The sequence below is a fragment of the Dendrobates tinctorius genome, unplaced genomic scaffold (assembly GCF_039654945.1).
Source record: "Dendrobates tinctorius isolate UK_male_01 unplaced genomic scaffold, ASM3965494v1 ptg000028l, whole genome shotgun sequence".
Classification (NCBI taxonomy): domain Eukaryota; kingdom Metazoa; phylum Chordata; class Amphibia; order Anura; family Dendrobatidae; genus Dendrobates; species Dendrobates tinctorius.
The window spans coordinates 91992777-92015162 of NW_027361696.1; the positions used below are offsets into that span (position 1 = coordinate 91992777).

General features: G+C 44.2%; 1 protein-coding gene across 2 annotated transcripts in view; it reads left to right on the top strand.

Moving 5' to 3' along the window:
- The window catches only part of LOC141085633 (protein kinase C gamma type-like), a 779251-nt gene that overhangs the window by 334039 nt on the left and 422826 nt on the right, over nt 1-22386 (top strand). For both annotated transcript variants that reach the window (XM_073571170.1, XM_073571169.1), the window contains exon 3: nt 19934-20016. In XM_073571170.1, the coding sequence (XP_073427271.1) occupies nt 19934-20016 (83 nt within the window). The remainder of the gene's footprint in view (nt 1-19933; nt 20017-22386) is intronic.

The window sequence follows — 22386 nt, forward strand, 5'->3', positions numbered from 1 at the left end:
GTCTGAACACTTACCTCTGGCTAATAACTTGATCAAGCCTATTTTTATAGGAAGGTCAGAACCAAATGTGATTGGACGTAATTAAAACCACAGCTTGGTGAAAGGCGGAGTGGTCAGTCAGAAAGCTAACATACAAATAGCAGAAAACTGACTGCACATCAAGAACTAGTCTGATTAGGTGCATACAAAGAAAAGCTTACATATCAAAATGAGGAAATGCATCTCATGTGTTTTTCCTAAATTTCATTACACTATTCACACTTCATGTATTTCACATTGACATGCCTTAATGCAATTGAGTGCAACCATTTCCTCATTTTGATATGCAAGTTGTTTTTTGGTATGCACTGTTCAGACTAGTTTTTGATGGGTCGTCAGTTTTCTGTTATTCAAAGCTTCATTCAGTCATGAAAGTAAAGGCTAAACCCAATGTGGACATCTCTTAAGCTATAATTACAGAAACCATGTGTATCCCAACACATGAACAGAACTGGTTTGTCTCCTATCCTAAATTTTGATGGGTGCACAGGTGGCTTTTTTCCTCATTTATGAATTCTAATAAAAGATGGAGATGTTTGTTGATTCATGTTAATTCTACTTCTTTACAAAAAAAATTCTGTGATCTAGAGTTTTTTGACAAACAAAGCTTTTTTTAAAATGTAAGTCACTGATTGGTTCACTTAAAGTTGAAGAAATACAAAACTAATCCAGTGAGTTTAGCATAACTTCTCTGAGTTCAAAGATTTGTATTTTCTGTGTTGGAGCTATTGCCTTCACGCTGGTTTTAACATTATATTGAGTCTCAGTATCATTGGCTTATGTGTGACTCATGATGTCCCTTCCTCATAGAACGTGTATACCAAAGCAATGGTATTTAAGTATTTTCAGATCAAAGTACTTGGCAGCAGATTTAGCATCCCAGTGCACTGCTTTAGCTGGTACAAACAGTGAGACATTGGCATTGTACACTGCATATCATCCCCCACAGAGATGGGTTATTTGCTTGATATGCCAATTAAGGAGGGTTGGGAAAAATTGCAAGAGGGTGGAGGACTAGCAATGGATTGAGAAAAATATCATTCATGGGATGTCTGCCAGAAAAATCCATTGTTAAACTGTAGGTAACAGCAGGTTCGCAGGATGCAGTGACGAGACGCGAGACTGGTTTAACTTTGAAAAGCAAACTTTTAGAATTTAAAGCCACTAGGGCTATACTAAGCAACCAAAAAGGGATAACAACAATTGTTCTCGCAGGGACTCAGTATAACCAAACACTATTTGAAAAGAACGCGACTAACCCGGCCGAGGCCGGTTACTATGGGGCCACGGTATGGCCGTCTACAGGTCCTTATACTCTATAATGTCACTTATCCGTCCTGACGTCCCTCGGTGTCTCTGTGGAAGCTGCGTTGCTGATGAAGCTTCTTTGGCATCTTTGATAAGGCTGCTTTGGCGTCTTTGATGAGGCTGCCTTGGCGTCGCAGCCGCTGGGCCCAGCTGCTGAAGATTTGGAGTAGTCTTCGGGCGTTCCAGCGCCCAGGAGGAGTTGGGGCACAACAGGCCCTGATGGAGTCTTGAGATGAAGTAACCCCCTGTTGTAACAGCGGGGTTGCGCTTGTTAGCAAGTTCATTGGGACTCCTGTCCCCAAGCAGGGTTGTGTCACAGTGCTCAAGAGTGGCGTTTTACTGGCCATGCACACAGCCTGGGGCTGTGTGCAGAGTGTCTCTGTTGACGAGGAACAGGCCCCAGCTGCCGACTGCAGCGGGGTGAAGGTGGCTGTGAGCGGTGAAAGACAGGCCGCAACCACGGGCTGAAGTGAAATGGCAGCATCCGCGGGTGGCAGCGGGCAGGCCGCAACTGCGGGCTGAAGGGGGATGGCAGCAGCCGGGAGAGGGAGCAGACAGGCTGCGGAGGGCTCAAGCTCAGCGGTAACGGCCGAGGATGGCCGGGGACAGTTCGTAACCCGGGATTGGGGTGAAGAGGCAATCCTCAGTCAATTAGCTCGGCGCCTCTTTCCTGAGGGCCACTGCGTATCTACCCTCTGCTGCTGGTCTCTTCTCTCAACTGTCAGTGTCCTTCCCCTTCTCTCACGCCCCCTCCGTCTCCTGCTCCGTGTCTGACGTATCACCAACTGACTCCCCTGCGCGCTCCCTGTCCCTTTTATACTCGCCCCTCCCCTTGCTGTCCTGTCACTCTCAACAGTCCACTCTCCTACTCTGTTCCCCGGGTACTGTTTCCTTAGGAACTCAGTTGGCAGTCCCCTTGGTTCCGACCCGGACACTCTGTGGGGGTCCTCCTTCCTACAAAACCACTACAGTTAAAGCACTTGGAAAATCAGACGCTTGTTCATAGCTGTGTTGCTTTCATTTTCGACTTAATTTATTAAAACTAATATTCTGTTTTCTTTATAAATGTGATTTCAAAAATGTATTCATTATAAATTCATTGGTATGTGTGAAGAACCCACACCTCGCCACCCCACCTGACGTCACTATTACATCTGAAGAATCACGTAGTTCTGTCTCCCCACTTGCACCAGAATGACATTCTGCACCCACTGGGGACATGTAAGGTCAGTTTGGTACAGTTTTGCTCAGATACCCCTTGTTCACACAGGCCCAGGGAGACTCAGGGACTGAGAGGATATGGCTTACACAGTCGCTGGTGTGGCACCAGACTCGCCCACAACCCTGACAGGCTGAGATGCCCCTTTCTTTAGCACCAGTGAAACAGCACCTGGTCAGCCCAGTAGGAGACTGGCACCAGTTCCTCAATAGATATAAATCCAGTCCTTTAACAGGATTATATCGGGCCAGAAACCAGCCCCGATAGCATGGAAAGTTAGCCAAGAATACGGATGTGTAGATTTGTTGATTGAAATAAAAGAGTAGTCCAGGGTTAAATTATACATATTTAAACACCTTAATGGCACACTAGACAATACACTATATTCACAATGGTTATACATATACAATGGTCAGATTTGCAAATACAGGTGAAGTACAAAAGATATTAGCAGATGAATCCAGTCCATTACCGGTTTGATGTTCGATCATGGGTGCGCTGGGCCGCAGGGGGCATGGGCCATCAGCTGGTCCCTAGTTCCATCAGCAAACCAGAGAGAGAGCACATCGTCTTACCCAAGCCTTTATCCCCTTTGTTGGTCACACTCTTTTCCATCTCAGGAGGGTCCTTATCCCCTTCCCTGGAGGTTTATAACTACATCTCCCAAAACCTATGAAAGATCATAACATCCCAACAGCAGGTCCTAGGGCGTCGGTACGGGGGCCATCGGATCTGGACGGTCCTCTATTATTCTCGGAGAGCAAACACGGCTTGGCTACATGCCTCCAACTAACATTCTACATTTCTCCCCACCCTGGTGTGCTAGATTGGATCGAGACCCTGGAAGTCATTCGGCTCGTTCCAGAGATCTTGAAAATGTAAACGGTGTGTGGCTAGGATGTGCTATAAGTCCATATTTTCCTTATTAAATTATAGCTGACTGAACAAAGCAGTTAGACCACATGGTATACAGCTTGCATCCTAGCTAGCTAGGGGTGTGTGAATTTTTTCTCTGAAGCATAGAAGGTTGGACCCCCCACCAGGTGTTCTGTTACAGCTGCACAAAGGAAGGGGGGTTTATAATCCCATGCCAAATATGACACAAATGATTGACATTAAATTATATCTCCAATATTCTTCACAGTAGGTATTTTTAAAATATGGACATAGGAAATATAAAGCAGCACAATGTGACTATTAAACTAAGCAGTGGGCAATAAAAAATTGGGTAAAGGATATTATGCAACTCAACCAGATCACAGCTAATGGCAAAAGAGATGCAAAAATGTATCAGTTGAAGAAATTAGTGGATCAGGCAAAAGTCAATTTATTTTTATCCTGGAAAATTTGAAAATTATTCTCTGCAAATTTTGTGTACCTTAATATGCTGTGGGGTCTGTCTAGACACCAGAGCAATGCTAAATGTAATATGTAAAAATAAAAAAAAATCCTTATACTCACTGCTCATCGTTACCGGTCCGCTCCTCATCTTACTCATAGTGATATTCCCTGGGCTCCCACAATGACCTGGCATTTCTGCCTCTGTTGAGGTCTGGGAAGATTATGCTTAAGCATACAAAATTTCATGATGTCATGTTGTAGGCCATGACCTTGCATGCGTATGTGCACTTCTAGTCCCTCATCAGAATTAAAAGTACGTGTTCAGTGTGAGAGGTCCAGAGATATCAGCGTGTGCAACAGAGACCAGAAGATGCTATGAGGATTGGACAGATGACAGTGAGAAGCGAAGGGGATGGAAAGGTGATTGGAAAGGTGAGTATGGATTTTTTATTTTTTTTTACCTTTCGATAACCAACAGGCGCCATTTGGCTAACTCACTCGGAAGCAAATTACCAAAAAAATAGCATTTTGGCACTTGCAGATTTTTATCAAATTAGAGTTAAATTCAATTCACCTCGAATATATTTGCTCTAAGTTTCATTAGGATTTTTCAGCATTTCACTCCAGATGACAACAGATCACTGGTCTGGATCACAACGTTACATGAAATATGATCCACCCCCTGATCAGAACCTGCAACCGTTCGACTGATGCACTGAAGAGGTGTAAATGATCTAGTTGCAAACCATGGGATTAGTTCCTCGATCATCTACCAATAGATGTTTTAGTTAAAACTACCGTTTATATGTAGTGAAAAGCAGAAGAGCACTCCAAAGTCTTAAAGACTTGCCTCAACTATAGATTAACTGAAATATTCCAAACCAAACTAAAGCATAACTTTTGTAACTTATCCATTAAGTAATCTAACAGTGTATTATTAGAGTTGAGCGAAATGGGTTGGCCAAATTCAGAATCCGCCGACTTTGGCTAAAGTCGGGTTTCGCCGATCGAAACCCAACCATAGCGTGAGGTCGGCCATGAGGTCGCAGACTTGAGCACCAAAGTCGCGTTACCCACAATGCTTCCAGTGCCTTTTCTCAGCCAATCATCAAGGACGCACACTGTGGACAACGTGATTACATAGGCAGCGGCCCCCACTATGTTAGAGAAGGGCATTCAAGTGATTGGCTGGCTTTGTGTGGCATCACAGTGCCTATAAAAGGCCATGACCGCTGACCGCCATCTTACTTCTGCCGATCTTGGCATAGGGAGAGGTTGCTGCTGCTCGTTCTCAATAGGGAGAGTGTTTAGGCAGGAAAAAAAAACAAGTGCTTCTGCTGATAGCGATTTTCACTGTACAACACAACAGTATAGTGTGCAGTGACAGGGGAGGATATATTTGTGTGCAGCAGCTCTGTTGGCTATTAGGCTGCCTTATAAGACTCCCTGATAGCTGCATTGCTGTTTGCACACTGCTGTGCAGAGTGCTTTTTTAAAAGCAAAAATATTTTTATTCCTTTTTTCTGCACAGTTATCAATCCTTCATGTTTTCACACTTTTTTGTGCAGCAGCTCTGTTGGTGATTAGGCTGCCTTATGGGCTCCCTGATAGCTGCATTGCTGTTTGCACACTGCTATGCAGACTGCTTTTTTAAAAGCAAAAATCCTTTTATTCCTTTTTTTCTGCACAGTAGATACTGAGCGTAAATTTTTTCACACACTGTATAGAGGTGTACGCTCCTCACACACTACTGTGTACCGGCTGGTATCACGGACAAATACATGCTATATGTGTGTGACTCTGTAAAAAAATACACGGAGATTAACATTTTTCCATACATACACCGTATAGATGTGTCCGATTCTCAAACAGTATCGGATATCTGCTGTTCTTATTGCGGTCACATCTACACAGAGTCAGCGTGTGTCTGTGAGACTCCATAAATACATATATGGACATTTCCATTTCTCTATACACCGTATTGAGCTGTCCGATTCTCAAACAGTATCGTATATCTGGTGTTCTTATTACCGTCACATCTACACAGAGTCAGCGTGTATGGGTGAGACACTCCGTAAATACATATACGGACATTGCCATTTCTCCATACACCATATTGAGCTGTCAGCTTCTCAAAAAGTATTGTATATCTGCTGTTTACATTTTGCAGATTTTTTGCTTCTGAAAAAGTGTTAAATCCTGCACATGGAGGTGTCAAACAAGAAAATGCTTTTCATGCGAGAAGTTTTTTTTTTTTTGGATTCTGAAACTCAATATCAGATTCCCCCTGGGTATGAACTTTAAAAATGATTCATTGTATTTTCATTGAGTTGTTATACATGCGACTTATTTATTTTTGTTCATGAATTTACTGCTATACATCCATTGGTCTGTTCTACATGCGATTTAACCCATTAATTTGCTCTTCAGGTGCTTTCCACTTTGTCCTATTGCACATGTGTTTTTCATAATTGTGTGTTTTTCATTGGTTAATTTATGTGTATATAATTGTGGCTGTACTAGTTTTATGTATCCTATGACTAAGAGTGCACACCAGGCACTCAAAATGTGTAAGGCAACTTGATTTTAATATGGCTTAATTTTCCACAATAAAATATATATTTTTTTCTTTATTCCTGGAGTGCCATCAATCTCCTTTTTTCCTACCCAATATGTTTCACTCTTTCAGGCTTCACCAGGGTAAAGAGGCAAATGCAAACCAATATAGCGGAACAATTACCTCCCCCATCTGACATCAGACTGACCTCATTATTTTAATTCCCAATCTACAACCAATCTGATATTCCAGAATCTTGAGGTGAGGTCAGACATATACATATATGTTTACTAGCCTATCAGCATGATCTGTTGTATGCAGCCAATACAGAGCAGGTTGCCATGTGATCACATATTTAGTGTAAAGGAAGCAAAATCATAATGGTCTCCAAGAAAATGGAGTCTGCTCCAAACTGTGGGCTTAAGATGGCCGTAACACTTGTACAGTGGATGAAATGTCACTCAAACAAATCTTCAAGAAAATTGTGTTGGTCTTATACTCTGGACTCTTTCGAAATGTCCATGATGCATATGTAATGTGAAGAGATGTCAAAGGTCTCAAAAATGGTGCAGGTCTTATACATTGAGCTTCTTAAAAATGGCCACAATACCTATAAAAAGAGTATAAAATACTAGAATATTGGATAAATCTGAAGGATCATTTAAAGAGATAGCACTTAATATTAGAGTTGAGCGACTTTTGGTTTTTTAGGGTCGCGTTTCGTTTCGTGAAACCCGACTTTTCCAAAAGTCGGGTCGAGCAAGATCGTCCGATTATAGGGAAAAGTCGGGGTCGTCCCGAAACACGAAACCCAATGTAAGTCAATGGGGAATAAAAGTCGGCAGTGAGAGGAGGACAGGAAACACACCTACAGTGCCCATTTGAATGCCAAAAGCATCAATTCTTCTTACTTAAGCTTGTCAACCATAATTAACTTCATAATACAAGTTACGCACTAAAAAATGGGGGTTATTTGGCTAAAGTTGTGGGGGGGAGGGCTGGCTGCAGGTTTTCATGTGCCCTGGGCGAAAGAGCGCCCCTTTAACACATACCACAACTCATCATGCTCCGATACGGCAGATAAATAGCGGTATAGTACAATGAAAAATACCTCACTTTTTACATCTCATGACGAGGCCCATCTATTTCTCCATACAGAATCATTGGTCCCATATAATGTTTGAAACAGTATATGATGAGCTCCACATAATGCTACAGTATATGTTGGTCCCCATGGATGAAGCTCCACTGTCTTATGGGCCCAAATAATGCTCCAAACATAATGGGCCCCATTTCTAATGCTCTAGTGTATAATGGGCCCTGTAAATGCTGCTCCAGTGTCTGATGTCCACCTTTGGAATGTTCCAGTGTATGGTGGGCCCCATCTATCATTCTCCAGAGTATAGTGCTCCCCAAAAATTGCTGTCCCAACATTGAAAACAATCAAATAAGTCTCCTCGCTAGGGAATCCCTGTACTTGTCTGGACAGGTGCTGTAGCTTGCTTAACAGCTCGCCAGCCGTTCTCACGCCCAGTATGGATTGCACGTGATTGCACAAAGGTTAGAAAGGGTACCATATCCCTGGATAACATGTATGGATAGCGTACACATTCAAAATATATGTCTCAGGAGGCAGGCTCAGACGGTGTTAGGCCCAGTATGGATTGCACGTGATTGCACAAAGGTTAGAAAGGGTAACATATCCCTGGATAACATGTATGGATAGCGTACACATTCAAAATATATGTCTATACAGCATGAGGCAGGCTCAGATGGTGTTAGGCCCAGTATGGATTGCACGTGATTGCACAAAGGTTAGAAAGGGTACCGTATCCCTGGATAACATGTATGGATAGCGTGCACATTCAAAATATATGTCTATACAGCATGAGGCAGGCTCAGACGGTGTTAGGCCCAGTATGGATTGCACGTGATTGCACAAAGGTTAGAAAGGGTACCGTATCCCTGGATAACATGTATGGATAGCGTACACATTCAAAATATATGTCTCAGGAGGCAGGCTCAGACGGTGTTAGGCCCAGTATGGATTGCACGTGATTGCACAAAGGTTAGAAAGGGTACCGTATCCCTGGATAACATGTATGGATAGCGTACACATTCAAAATATATGTCTATACAGCATGAGGCAGGCTCAGACGGTGTTAGGCCCAGTATGGATTGCACGTGATTGCACAAAGGTTAGAAAGGGTACCGTATCCCTGGATAACATGTATGGATAGCGTACACATTCAAAATATATGTCTCAGGAGGCAGGCTCAGACGGTGTTAGGCCCAGTATGGATTTGACGGCCCAGATTACACAGCGGAGGAGCAGGGAGAGGTAAAGATTGCAAATGCTGGGGCCCTGCCCAAGCAAGGGGGGCCCACTCGTGGGCGTCGGTACTGGCACTGGGCCCCTCATAGTACAGCAGTGTGTCTGACGGCGGGTGTGCACCACCACCGTCAGAGACACTTGATTGCACTATGAGGGACCCTGTGCCAGTGCCCGCGCCCAAGAGTCGGCCTACCCACCTGTCCAGGGCAACGGCACTCGCACTGTGTCGTGCGCTAGGTGTTGACCCCGGCCATGGGGGGGGAGGCAGCACAGTTAGGGAGTTTTAGAAAGTGGCATATGTTGATGTTGGACATTCAGCTGATGCAAAAGGCGAAATAAGTGAAGTACCAGGAAGAGGTGGACCAAAGCAAGCCATTTATCTGTCACCCTATGTGTCATCAGGGGAAGGTGGGACAAAATCCTTGGAAACCCATGTGTGGTTCATTTTAATGAAGGTTAGATCATCCACATTTTGGGTTGACAGACGGGTCCTTTTTTCTGTCAGGATTGATCCAGCTGCACTGAAGACTCTTTCCGATAGCACACTTGCAGCTGGGCAAGCGAGCTCCTGTAAGGCATATTGGGCCAATTCAGGCCAGGTGTCCAGTTTAGCGGCCCAATAGTCAAAGGGGAATGACCTGTGTGGGAGAACATCGATATGGGAGGAAAAGTAGTTTGTAAACATAGTTGACAACTGCTGTCTCCTGTCACTTTCCATCGATGCAGTATTACCAGTTGTGTGAGCGGTATTTGAAAAATCAGTCCACAACATTGTCATGAAACCCCTGTCTCCAACGCCACTTCTGCTGTGTGCACCACGAACACCTCTGCCAAGCTGCCCCCGGCCCGTACGGCTCGTGTGAGAACCATCACCACTGCTGTGTGCTGGGAATGCCTCAAGCAACCGATTTACCAGAGTTGCTTGTTTATTAGCCAATATTAGGTCAAGGTTCTCCTGTGGCATGATGTTTTGTAATTTGCCTTTATAGCGTGGATCCAGGATGCTGGCCAACCAGTAGTCGTCATCGTTCATCATTTTGGCAATGCGGGGGTCCCTTTTTAGGATCCGCAAGGCATAATCTGACATGTGGGCCAATGTTCCCGGTGTCAATGATGCACTGCGAGTGCTGGGTGGAGGAGCACTTTCTGGCAAATCCACATCCCTCCAGTCACGCACAAACCCTGTACCAGACCTTGCCACGCCAACATTTTCACTTGCCCCATGAGATGCATCCTCCTCCCCTAAGTAATCATCCCCATCCTCCTCCTCCTCCTCCTCTTCTTCCTCCACCTCGTCCAGGAGAGGTCCCTGAGCAGACAATGGCTGAATGTCATCAAGGATTCCCTCCTCCTCTTCCTCCTCATCAACATTGGCTGCAGACGCCTGCTCCTTAAGGTGCGTCAAAGTTTGCATGAGCAGACGCATAAGTGGGATGCTCATGCTTAGGATGGCGTCGTCTGCGCTTACCAGCCGTGTGCATTCCTCAAAACACTGAAGGACTTTACAAAGGTCTTTCAGCTTCGACCACTGCACGCCTGTCAACTCCATGTCTGCTCTCAAAGTGCCTGGCCGTGTATCCTCCCACAAATGCATTATGGCCTGCCTCTGCTCGCACAGCCGCTCCACCATGTGCAGGGTGGAGTTCCACCTTGTTGCAATGTCGATAATGAGGCGGTGGTTGGGAAGGTGGAGCAATCGCTGCAGCTTCTGCATACGAACGGAGTGTACAGGCGACCGGCGGATGTGCGCGCACAGTCTTCGCACCTTCTGGAGCAGGGCTGTTAACTCCGGATAATTTTTGAGGAAGCACTGCACCACCAGGTTCAAGGTGTGAGCCAAGCAAGGTATGTGGCTGAGTTTTGAAAGGGCTATGGCTGCCACAAAATTACGGCCGTTATCACTAACTACCTTGCCTGCCTCAAGATGTACACTGCCCAGCCATGACTCAGTTTGTCGCTTCAAGTACTCGGCCAGCACCTCGGCGGTGTGTCTGTCACCCAAACACATCATCTGCAACACAGCCTGCTGATGCTTTCCACTAGCTGCTCGATAGGGGGACACATCGTGTGCAACAGTGGCAGCTGCAGATGGAGTGCTCGTACGACTGCGCTCTGTGGACGAGCTTTCGCTTCTGGAGGAGGAGGAGGAGGAGGAGGAGGGTGGAACGCCTACAGCCAACTGTTTCCTATACCGTGGGCTAGGCAGCACTGTCCCACCACCGCTGTCCCCTGTGGACCCTGCATCCACCACATTAACCCAGTGCGCAGTGATGGACACGTAACGGCCCTGGCCATGCCGACTGGACCATGCATCAGTTGTGAGGTGCACCTTTCCGCTCACTGACTGCTTGAGTGCATGGACAATGCGGTCTTTCACATGATGGTGGAGGGCTGGGATGGCTTTGCGAGAGAAGAAGTGGCGACTGGGTAGGTCATAGCGTGGTACTGCATAGGCCATGAGTTCGCGGAAAGCTGTGCTTTCCACCAACCGAAAGGGCATCATCTCAAACTAGATTAGTTTGGCAATGTGGGCGTTCAAACCCAGTGTACGCGGATGAGAGAGTACTTTCTTGACCTACTCATAGTGTCTGGGAGGGTGAGCTGGACTTGAGAGCTGCATATGGTGGAAGTAGCGGTGGACAGGGCGGACTGAGAGAGGGTTGATGATGGTGATGGAGTTGGTGTTCTTTCTGATGGCCTAGAATCAGTATTTCGTTGATATAACAGTGGGATTCCCTGACTGCTGTGGTCTTGCAACGACACCTCAACATTTGCTGCTGTGCTAACCGGTGGGCTTACAGTGGGGGAAACAATGTAGCGTTGCTGACTACCTTCGTTGTGATCAGTTGCACATGAGGCACTTGAGGTTTGGTGTTGTATCCACGCTTGCAAGTGCATGCTGGTTAAATGTCTAAGCATGCAACTGGTATTCAAATTTTTCAGATTTTTCCCTCGGCTAAAGGTCTTTGCGCACTTCTTACAGATAACCTTGGCCTGATCATGAGGATTTTGTTCAAAAAAGTGCCACACTGCACTCTTCCTACTTTGGCAGACATTTTGCGGCCTAGCATGCTGTGATCTTTTGACCCTCTGGACAAGCTGTCCAGCAACTCTTTTGATGTTTGGAACCTGTCTTTGGAGTGCTCCGGGCCTGCCAGATAACAGCTGTTGCGATGTCGATGTCTGCTGTGGATGCTCCTCATCTGAGCTATTGGAAGCAGCACCCTCTTCCCCCAATGGATGCCAATCTGGGTCAACAACTGGGTCATCCATCACCTCCTCTTCTATGTCATGTGCACCTTCCTCTGTGTCACCGTGTATGGTGGTATAGTGTGCGGGAAGGGGCACCTGAGTCTCATCAGGGTCAGAATCTGGCTCTGTACACTGCGAGGACAATGTAGTGCTCTGAGTGAATGTACCAGCAGAATCATCCATCAGCGGCTGTGCATCAGTGCACTCCATGTCAGATTCATCTTGGCCTGGGTAATTCACCATTTCACTTGATAATCCAGGCATGGTATGTGAAAACAGCTCCATGGAGTAATCAGTAGTATGGCCTGCATCATCCTTCAATCTTGGTTGGGGTGAAGGACACAAGGAAAGGTGTGGTTCATGAACATGAGCCTCCAATGACGACTCAGTGCTTTTACTTTTTACAACTGAAGAAGAGGAGGCGATAGAGCTGGAGGCTGAGTCAGCAATGTAAGACAAAACTTTTTCCTGATGCTCTGGCTTTAAAAGCGGTTTGCCAACTCCTAGAAAACTAAGCGTTCGAGGCCTTATGTAGCCAGACGATGACGCAGGGTCAGCACCTCCTGCATTCGGTCCTATTTTGCTCTTGCCACTACCATCAGATCCACCACCAACACCATCATTACCAGCTGCCAACCCCCGCCCAATTCCATGGCCTCTTCCACCAGCCTTCCTCATTTTTGGTAGAAATGTAGACAAAATCCAACAAACTATATAGTAATGTAAAACAAGGTACAAGGTGTCTATAGGACAGGGGAGATTTAGAATTTCTGCACACACTTGTGGACAGTGGACACTTTTGGATTGTGTGAGGCCCACTGATATCTGAGCGCTATGTGACAGGCTCGATGGCACAGCTGTGACCAAAGTGACGAGAGGATAAGGGAGATTTTGAATCTCTGCGCACACTTTTGGACACTGGACACTTGTGGATTGTGTGAGGCCCACTGATATCTGAGCGCTATGTGACAGGCTCGATGGCACAGCTGCCTGTGACAAAAGTGACGAGAGGATAATGGAGATTTTGAATCTCTGCGCACACTTTTGGACACTGGACACTTGTGGATTGTGTGAGGCCCACTGATATCTGAGCGCTATGTGACAGGCTCGATGGCACAGCTGCCTGTGACAAAAGTGACGAGAGGATAATGGAGATTTTGAATCTCTGCGCACACTTTTGGACACTGGACACTTGTGGATTGTGTGAGGCCCACTGATATCTGAGAGCTATGTGACAGGCTCGATGGCACAGCTGCCTGTGACAAAAGTGACGATAGGATAATGGAGATTTTGAATCTCTGCGCACACTTTTGGACACTGGACACTTGTGGATTGTGTGAGGCCCACTGATATCTGAGCGCTATGTGACAGGCTCGATGGCACAGCTGCCTGTGACAAAAGTGACGAGAGGATAATGGAGATTTTGAATCTCTGCGCACACTTTTGGACACTGGACACTTGTGGATTGTGTGAGGCCCACTGATATCTGAGCGCTATGTGACAGGCTCGATGGCACAGCTGCCTGTGACAAAAGTGACGAGAGGATAATGGAGATTTTGAATCTCTGCGCACACTTTTGGACACTGGACACTTGTGGATTGTGTGAGGCCCACTGATATCTGAGCGCTATGTGACAGGCTCGATGGCACAGCTGTGACAAAAGTGACTAGAGGATAAGGGAGATTGGATTGCTTTTAAAAAAGCAGTTTGCGGAGCAGTGGGTAAACAGCAATGCCAGCGTGTCAGGAAGCCTTAGAAGGCAGCCCAACAACCAACACCACTGATACACCACTATATAGCCTCCCCTTGCACTGCACACACAGTGACTTGTGTGTTGTGCAGGCCAAATCGCTAGCAGCAGAAGCAGTTTTTTTGTCTTCTTCCCTGCCTAACGCTCTCCCTACAGAATCAGCAGCAACCTCTCCCTATACTAAGATCGGCAGAAGTAAGATGGCGGTCGGCGTGCACGCCCTTTTATACCCCCTGTGACGCCCACCAAAGCAAGCCAATCACTTGCATGCCCTTCTGAAAGATGGTGGTGACCCATGCCTAGGTCATCACGTTGCCCACAGTGTCCGTGGATCCTGATTGGCTGAAAAAGAGCGCAAAACAAACTTTTGAAACGCAACTTTGGCGCGTAAGTCGCCGACCTCGTGGCCGACCTCATCCTAGGGTCGGGTTTCGTTTCATGAAACCCGACTTTGCCAAAAGTCGGCGACTTTTGAATTTTTTCGACCCGTTTCGCTCAACTCTACTTAATATAATCATTTAAAGTAATAGTGCCCACCTAGAATAAGCATCACGAAAAGAGATAGTGCCTGCTTAGTAATTTTTGGAAGAGAGAGCACCCACTTAATATAACTATAATTTAAAAAGATAGCCCCCTCGAAGTATAACCATTATTTAAAGGAATAGTGCCCACTTAGTAAACATATAAGTAAACATACAGGTGACATGGCTGTATATCTCTGACCCCCGCTGATAAATGCACATTGGTCCAGCATCGTGGAAGTTCAGATTGGGAATCAAAATGATGCGGTCGGCCTGATGTCAGATGGGGAGGATATAAATAGTTTGTTCGACCATATTGGATTGCATTTGCTTCATTGTCCTGATGAAGCCTGTAAGGGTGAAACATATTGGAAGGCATTTTCTCTATAGCTACATGTTCCTGTGGTCATTAGACATTAAACAATAGAATAGACGGACTCATGCCTAGATAATAGACAGCCGTCCTTGTGCTTTATGCTAGTTATATACTTGGAGCTGTCACCTATGTGGCTACAGATAGATCTATCCATATGTATATTACAATTATATGAAACAACTAGCGCAACAATGTGACCGCTTAGGATACATTTATATGTAGAACCAATAAGGAACAGAGTGTAATTTTTATGTGAATCTTAACTTATGATTTTCACTAGTTACTTTTATTTTTAGTTTAACAATTAAAAGTCATGTTTTATTTTGGAGTCGTTAAACAGGATTTTTTGGTCTATGGTTATTGGAATTAAATAATTAGTTAATCCCTACTGATACCACTGAGCAATTATGATGTAATCTTAATTCATTGGGAGCATCTTTTTTCTGCATGTGCCTCATTAAGGCTGGCAGATGAAATGTCAATCTTAATGAAACCAGGCTTCAGTGTGCAAGCTTAGCTTAGTGAGAGATGTAAAAACTAGTCCGTTACCAAGATACATGTTTTTAGCCCATTGAAGATAAAGCTATTTTTGTACTGATGAAATAGTGATTTTTCATTCGTGCATCAACGCTTTTCTGAGAGCCATAAACTTTACATTTTTCAATGACTCAGCCGTGTGAGGACTTTGTTTTTTATTGTGGACAATTTGCATTTTTAATGTCACTAGAGTTGAGCGAAACAGGTCGGTCATATTGAAAAGTCGCCGACTTTCGCTGAAGTCGGGTTTCATGAAACGAAACCCGACCATAGCGTGAGGTCGGCCACGAGGTCGGCGACCAGAGCGCCAAAGTCGCGTTTTAAAAGATGCTCCCAGCGCCCTTTTTCAGCCAATGATGGAGGACGCACACTGTGGGCAACGCGATGACATGGGCATCGGTCACCACCATCTTTGAGAAGGGCATGCAAGTGATTGGCTGGCTTTGTGTGGCATCACAGGGGCTATAAAAGGGCGTGAACGCCGACCGCCATCTTACTTATGCCGATCTTAGCATAGGGAAAGCTGCTGCTGATTCTGTAGGGAGAGCGTCAGGCAGGGAAGAAGAACCAAAAAAACTGCTTCTGCTGTTAGCGATTTCCACTTACAACAAAACACTTTGTGTGCAGTGACAGGGGAGGCTCTATTTTTGTGCATCAGCTCTGTTGGTTATTAGGCTGCCTTGTAAGGCTTCCTGATAGCTGCATTGCTATTTGCACACTGCTGTGCAAACTGCTTTTTTAAAAGCAAAAATACTTTTCTTCCTCTTTTCTGCACAGTTACCAAGCCTTCATTTTTCCACACTTTTGTGTGTGCACTGTGCAGCAGTCCTGCTTATTAGGCTGCCTGCTGCCATACTTGGACTGAGAGCATCATTGTCAGCATCCTCAAATCTCTAGTGAGATCCAAATTCTAACCAATCCTATAGACACCCTCCACCTTCTAATTTCAGCCTGTTACATTGAGGTGTATTCTCTCCTGGGCCAGAATATGGAAAAATTATAGCTCTCAATATGTGGTGATGCAAAAACTATTTTTACAATAAAAAGCGTCTTTTAGCGTGCGACAGCTGCCAAACATAAAAACTGCCATAAATAGTAAATCAAACCCCCGTTATCACCCCCTTAGTTAGGGAAAAATAATAAAATTAAAAGAAAATGTATTTATTTCCATTTTCCCATTAGGGTTAGGGCTAGGGCTAGGGTTTGGGCTAGGGTTAGGGCTAGGGTTAGGGCTGAGATTAGGGTTAGGAGTCTGTTGGGGTTAGGGTTGGAGTTAGAATTGGGGGTTTCCACTGTTTGGGCACATCAGGTGCTCTCGAAATGCAACATGGCGTCGGATCTCAATTCCAGCCAATTCTGTGTTGAAAAAGTCAAATGGTGCTCCTTCCCTTCCAAGCTCTGCCATGCGCCCAAACAGTGTTTTATTCAGGACAAATTGCAAAACAAGTTTTGGGGTCCAATTTCTCCTGTTACCCTTAGGAAAATAAAAAATTGGGGGCAAAAATATCATTTTTGTGGAAAAAAATGATTTTTTTATTTTCACGCCCAGGCGTTATAAACTTCTGTGAAGCACTTGGGGGTACAAAGTGCTCATCACACATCTAGATAAGTTCCGTGGGGGGTCTAGTTTCCAAAATGGGGTCACTTGTGGGGAGTTTCAATAGTTTAGGTACATCAGGGGCTCTCCAAACGCACATGACACCCGCAGACCATTCCATCAAAGTCTGCATTCCAAAACGTCACTACTTCCCTTCCGAGCCCCGATGTGTGCCCATACAGTAGTTTTCTCCCACATATGAGGTATCAGCATACTCAGGACAAATTGGACAACTACTTTTGGGGTCCAATTTCTCCTGTTACTCTTGGGAAAATAAAAAAATTGGTGACTAAAAGATCATGTTTGTGGAAAAAATATGATTTTTTTATTTTCACGCCAAGGCATTATAAACTTCTGTGAAGCACTGGGGGGTTCAAATTTCTCACCACACATCTAGATAAGTTTCTTGGGGGGGTCTAGTTTCCAAAATGGTGTCATTTGTGGGGGGTTTCCTCTGTTTTGGTACATCAGGGGCTTTCCAAACGCGACATGGTGTCCGATCTCAATTCCAGCCAAAAACGTCAAATGGCACTGCTTCCCTTCCAAGCTCTGCCATGCACCCACATGTGGGGTATCAGCGTACTAAGGACAAATTGCACAATAACTTTTATGGTCCTGTTACCCTTGGAAAAATAAGAATTGAGGGTGAAAAGATTATTTTTGTGGAAAAAATATGATTTTTTAATTGTTCGGCTGTATGTTATAAACTTCTGTGAAGCCCTTGGGGGTTCAAAGTTCTCACCACATATCTAGATAAGTTCCTTGGGGGGTCTAGTTTCCAAAATGGTATCATTTGTGGGGGGTCTTCACTGTTTTGGTACATCAGGGGTTTTCCAATCGCGACATGGTGTCCGATCTCAATTCCAGCCAAAAACGTCAAATGGCGCTGCTTCCCTTCCGAGCTCTGCCATGCGCCCAAATAGTGGTTTACCCCCACATGTGGGGTATCAGCGTACTCAGGACAAATTGCACAATATCTTTTAGGGTCCTGTTACCCTTGGGAAAATAAAAATTGGGGGTGAAAAGATCATTTTTGTGGAACAAATATGATTTTTAAATTGTACTGCTGTACGTTATAAACTTCTGTGAAGCCCTTGTGGATTCAAAGTTCTCACCACATATCTAGATAAGTTCCTTGGGAGGTCTAGTTTCCAAAATGGGGTCCCTTGTGGGGGGTTTCCACTGTTTAGGTACATCAGGGGCTCTCCAAACGCGACATGGCGTCCGATCTGAATTACAGCCAATTTTGCATTGAAAAAGTCAAACGGCGCTCCTTCCCTTCTGAGGTCTGCCATGCGCCGAAACAGTGGTTCCCCCCACATATCAGGTATCAGCGTACTCAGGACAAATTGCACAATAACTTTTGCAGTCCATTTTCTCCTGTTACCCTTGGTAAAATAAAAAAAATTGAACCTGAAGTACTTTTTTAGTGAAAAAAAGTTAAATGTTCATTTTTTTTAAATATTCAAAAAATTCCTGTGAAGCACCTAAAGGGTTAATAAACTTCTTGAATGTGGTTTTGAGCACCTTAAGGGGTGCAGTTTTTAGAATGGTGTCACTTTTGGGTATTTTCTATTATATAGACCCGGCAAAGTGGCTTCAAATGTGATGTGGTCCGTAAAAATAAAATGGTGTTGCAAAAATGTGAAAGCGCTGGTCAATTTTTAACCCTTATAACTTCCAAACAAAAAAAAAATTGGTTCCAAAATTGTGCTGATGTAAAGTAAACATGTGGGAAATGTTACTTATCAAGTTTTTTGTGTGCTGTATCTCTGTGATTTAAGGGCATAAAAATTCAAAGTTGGAAAATTGTGACATTTTCAAAATTTTCGCCAAATTTCCATTTTTTTCACAAATGAACGCAAGTTATTTGAATGAAATTTTACCACTAACATGAAGTACAATATGTCATGAGAAAACAATGTCAGAATCACCGGGATCCATGGAAGTGTTTCAGAGTTAATACCTCATAAAGGGATCAGAATTGTAAAAATTGGCCCGGTCATGAACGTGCAAACCACCCTTGGGGCTTAAGGGGTTAAAAGAAACTAAGGGGTACTTCACACATAGTGAGATCGATAGCGAGATCGCTGAAACATCACAGGTTTTGTGATACAACAGCAACCTCGCCAGCGATCTCGCTATGTGTGACACACAGCGGCGACCGGATTCGTGCTCGAATGTCTTAGGCCATTTTTTGATCGTTGGTGTCCTGCTGGCCAGCATGCATCACTGTGTTTGACGCCGACGAGCGACCTCGTTGGCGACTCAGAACTCGGGGACGCAGGCGTGAGTCGTCAGAATAGCTGCTATGTGACAAGGTCCCAACGACCGCCGAGGCCGTTATACGGATCGCCGGATCGTTGCTGCATCGTTGAGTAGATCTGCCTGTTTAACAGCTTACTAGCAACCATGTAGCGACGTACCAGCGTTTCTTACCAGGTCGTATAATTGTCGGAATCGCTGGAGCGTCGCTATTTGTAACGGGACCCTAAGAGAATAAAAGATCCCACCTGGGGTCATTAATTAGATCCTCAGCCTCCATAGGAAGTGGAACCCCATCTACACCCTGCATTTTTCCTTCCCATTTCCTAATCTCTTAGATAATAATAGGATCATTATTGATCTTGCCATCTAGGGGGTTCAGTGACCAGGATTGGAGCAATATCTGATCACAGCAGCTGCAGAAAAGTGTTAGATGAAATATTATACTGACACCTGCTGATGATTGTCAGTGAGGGCATCAACTTCTGAGGCCATCTCATGCCAAACTGCGCTTGGTGATAACTACGCAGTGCTAACATTGTGAGGCTTAATTTATACGTTAGCAAATTGGTCTGAGATCGGACTGCCATGTATGAAATGGACGCAAGTTTCCTGACCCCGAACATCACAGCTTCACTTATTTTTGTGAAACTGTCGGGAGACCCGCACCCAGTCTGTGCATTGCGAGACGATCTTAGACCGATTTCAATTGACATCTACATGTGCCCTAAATGTACTGGAGCTGTTAACAAAGGGTTAAACAAAGTAGAATCACATAAATGACAATGTATTTTTGTATTACATTTCTCTAATATTAATTTGATCTTTCTTTTCAGTTTGCAGCTTTGTAGTACACAAACGATGTCATGAGTTTGTCACCTTCGAATGTCCCGGTGGTGGTAAAGGACCACAGGCAGATGTAAGTACTATGCGAATAACCCGATGTTGGCTCCTTCCTGTATGTGCCTGCCCACACAGTCTTTGAAAAATATGGTTTAATCTGCTATGAGAATGACTGGTATCAGCAATCATCTGGTATTAACAAGTCACTTTTATGCTAATCCAGGATTATTTTTGTATTCTGAAGTTTTTTTTAACAGTTTACGTGCCAAACAGGTCAGAATTAGCATTGAAGCCCATCTGGTGTTTGAAAATGAATAACCAAAGAAAAGACATTGAACATTGGTTCATTAACCTTTGTCTACTTTGATCAAATATACAGAAAGATGAATAAATGAGTAGGAATTTGTGATTGACAATTAGTCAGAACTTCTGACACCTAGAAATGTGAGCTGACCTGGGCTTATCTCTCAGTAATTCAGCAGCCATGCGTCCAGGACAAGCAAATGTGTGGTCTGTAGTAAAATTAGTGTTTCAGCGACAGTGGACCTTGTGAGAGCACTTTTTGTAATGTATCTTTCTTCTATAGTAAGACATTTACTTGGCTTTTCATTTTTCCTATGCCTTATTAGAACATATGATGTAAAATAAGGGGATCCTCTTTATTAGCCAGAACAGAGAATTGCTACAAAGACTGTGTTTCGCCCTGGATGATAACTCATGGATCCTGCTTTTTTCAGATGTATTTTCAGAAATCACAATATCATCACAGACAGGATTACAGTGACAGTTAATATCTCTGTGCATGTCTGATAACACGGAATCAATCCATCATTCACAAGTGGTGTCACCACTCTCCCTGCTCCATCTCCCTTCACAATCACCTTTGCACATGCTCATAAGGTATTTAATTAAATGGAATAGGGTCTGAATCATTCTATTGCTGCTAATGTACATGTAAAGTTTCTGAAAGAAACGGAAGCATGAGTCTAAAATAGCCCCAACGGCCACGGTGAGAATTGCATGAGTTTAAATTTTTATTCAATAAAGATAATTATATATATATATATATATATATATATATATATATAAACTACCAATTTTGTTTTCTAAAAAATAAAACATAAAAACCTGATTTAAAGAGCATGTGATTTTCTGACGCCTCATCCCCATTAAGACTAGGCAACGCCAATCAATACTTCGCCTACACATTAATTTAATTTCTGTGGCAGAAAGTAAAGTCATGTTCAAATCAAATTTATATGTTAAAAATAATTTTACATTTTTGATGATTTTTTTTACTTATCATTAAAATAAAAATACTAATATTTGCAATTTTAAAACTGATTACCGAGCCAAGACATCAATGAAAGTTTACATATACTGTTCTACATATACTATACACTCACTGGCCACTTTATTAGGTACACCTGTCCAACTGTGTGTTAAGACTTAATTTCTAATCAGCCAATCACATGGCGGCAACTCAGTGCATTTAGGCATGTAGACATGGTCAAGACAATCTCCTGCAGTTCAAACCGAGCATCAGTATGGGGAAGAAAGGTGATTTGAGTGCCTTTGAACGTGGCATGATTGTTGGTGCCAGAAGGGCTGGTCTGAGTATTTCAGAAACTGCTGATCTACTGGGATTTTCACGCACAACCATCTCTGGGGTTTACAGAGAATGGTCCGAAAAAGAAAAAAAATCCAGTGAGCGGCAGTTCTGTGGCCGGAAATGCCTTGTTGATGCCAGAGGTCAGAGGAGAATGGGCAGACTGGTTCGAGCTGATAGAAAGGCAACAGTGACTCAAATTGCCACCCGTTACAACCAAGGTAGGCAGAAGAGCATCTCTGAACGCACAGTGCGTCGAACTTTGAGGCAGATGGGCTACAGCAGCAGAAGACCACACTGGGTACCACTCCTCTCAGCTAAGAACAGGCATCTGATGGCTACTTTCAGCAGGATAATGCGCCATGTCATAAAGCTCGAATCATCTCAGATTGGTTTCTTGAACATGACAATGAGTTCACTGTACTCAAATGGCCTCCTCAGTCACCAGATCTCAATCCAATAGAGCATCTTTGGGATGTGGTGGAACGGGAGATTCGCATCAGGGATGTGCAGCCGACAAATCTGCGCCAACTGTGTGATGCCATCATGTCAATATGGTCCAAAATCTCTGAGGAATGCTTCCAGCACCTTGTTGAATCTCTGCCACGAAGAATTGAGGCAGTTCTGAAGGCAAAAGGGGGTCCAACCCGTTACTAGCATGGTGTACCTAATAAAGTGGCCAGTGAGTGTATATATATATATATATATATATATGTTCTGCCCATTCTATGCAGCAAGATATTTTAAGTGCTGTTCCAGCTATCGCCAGTAGGTGTCATAAGTTGCCCTTCTCTTTCTTATTCATGTGTTTGGAATCTTCTGTTTTCCTAAATGGTT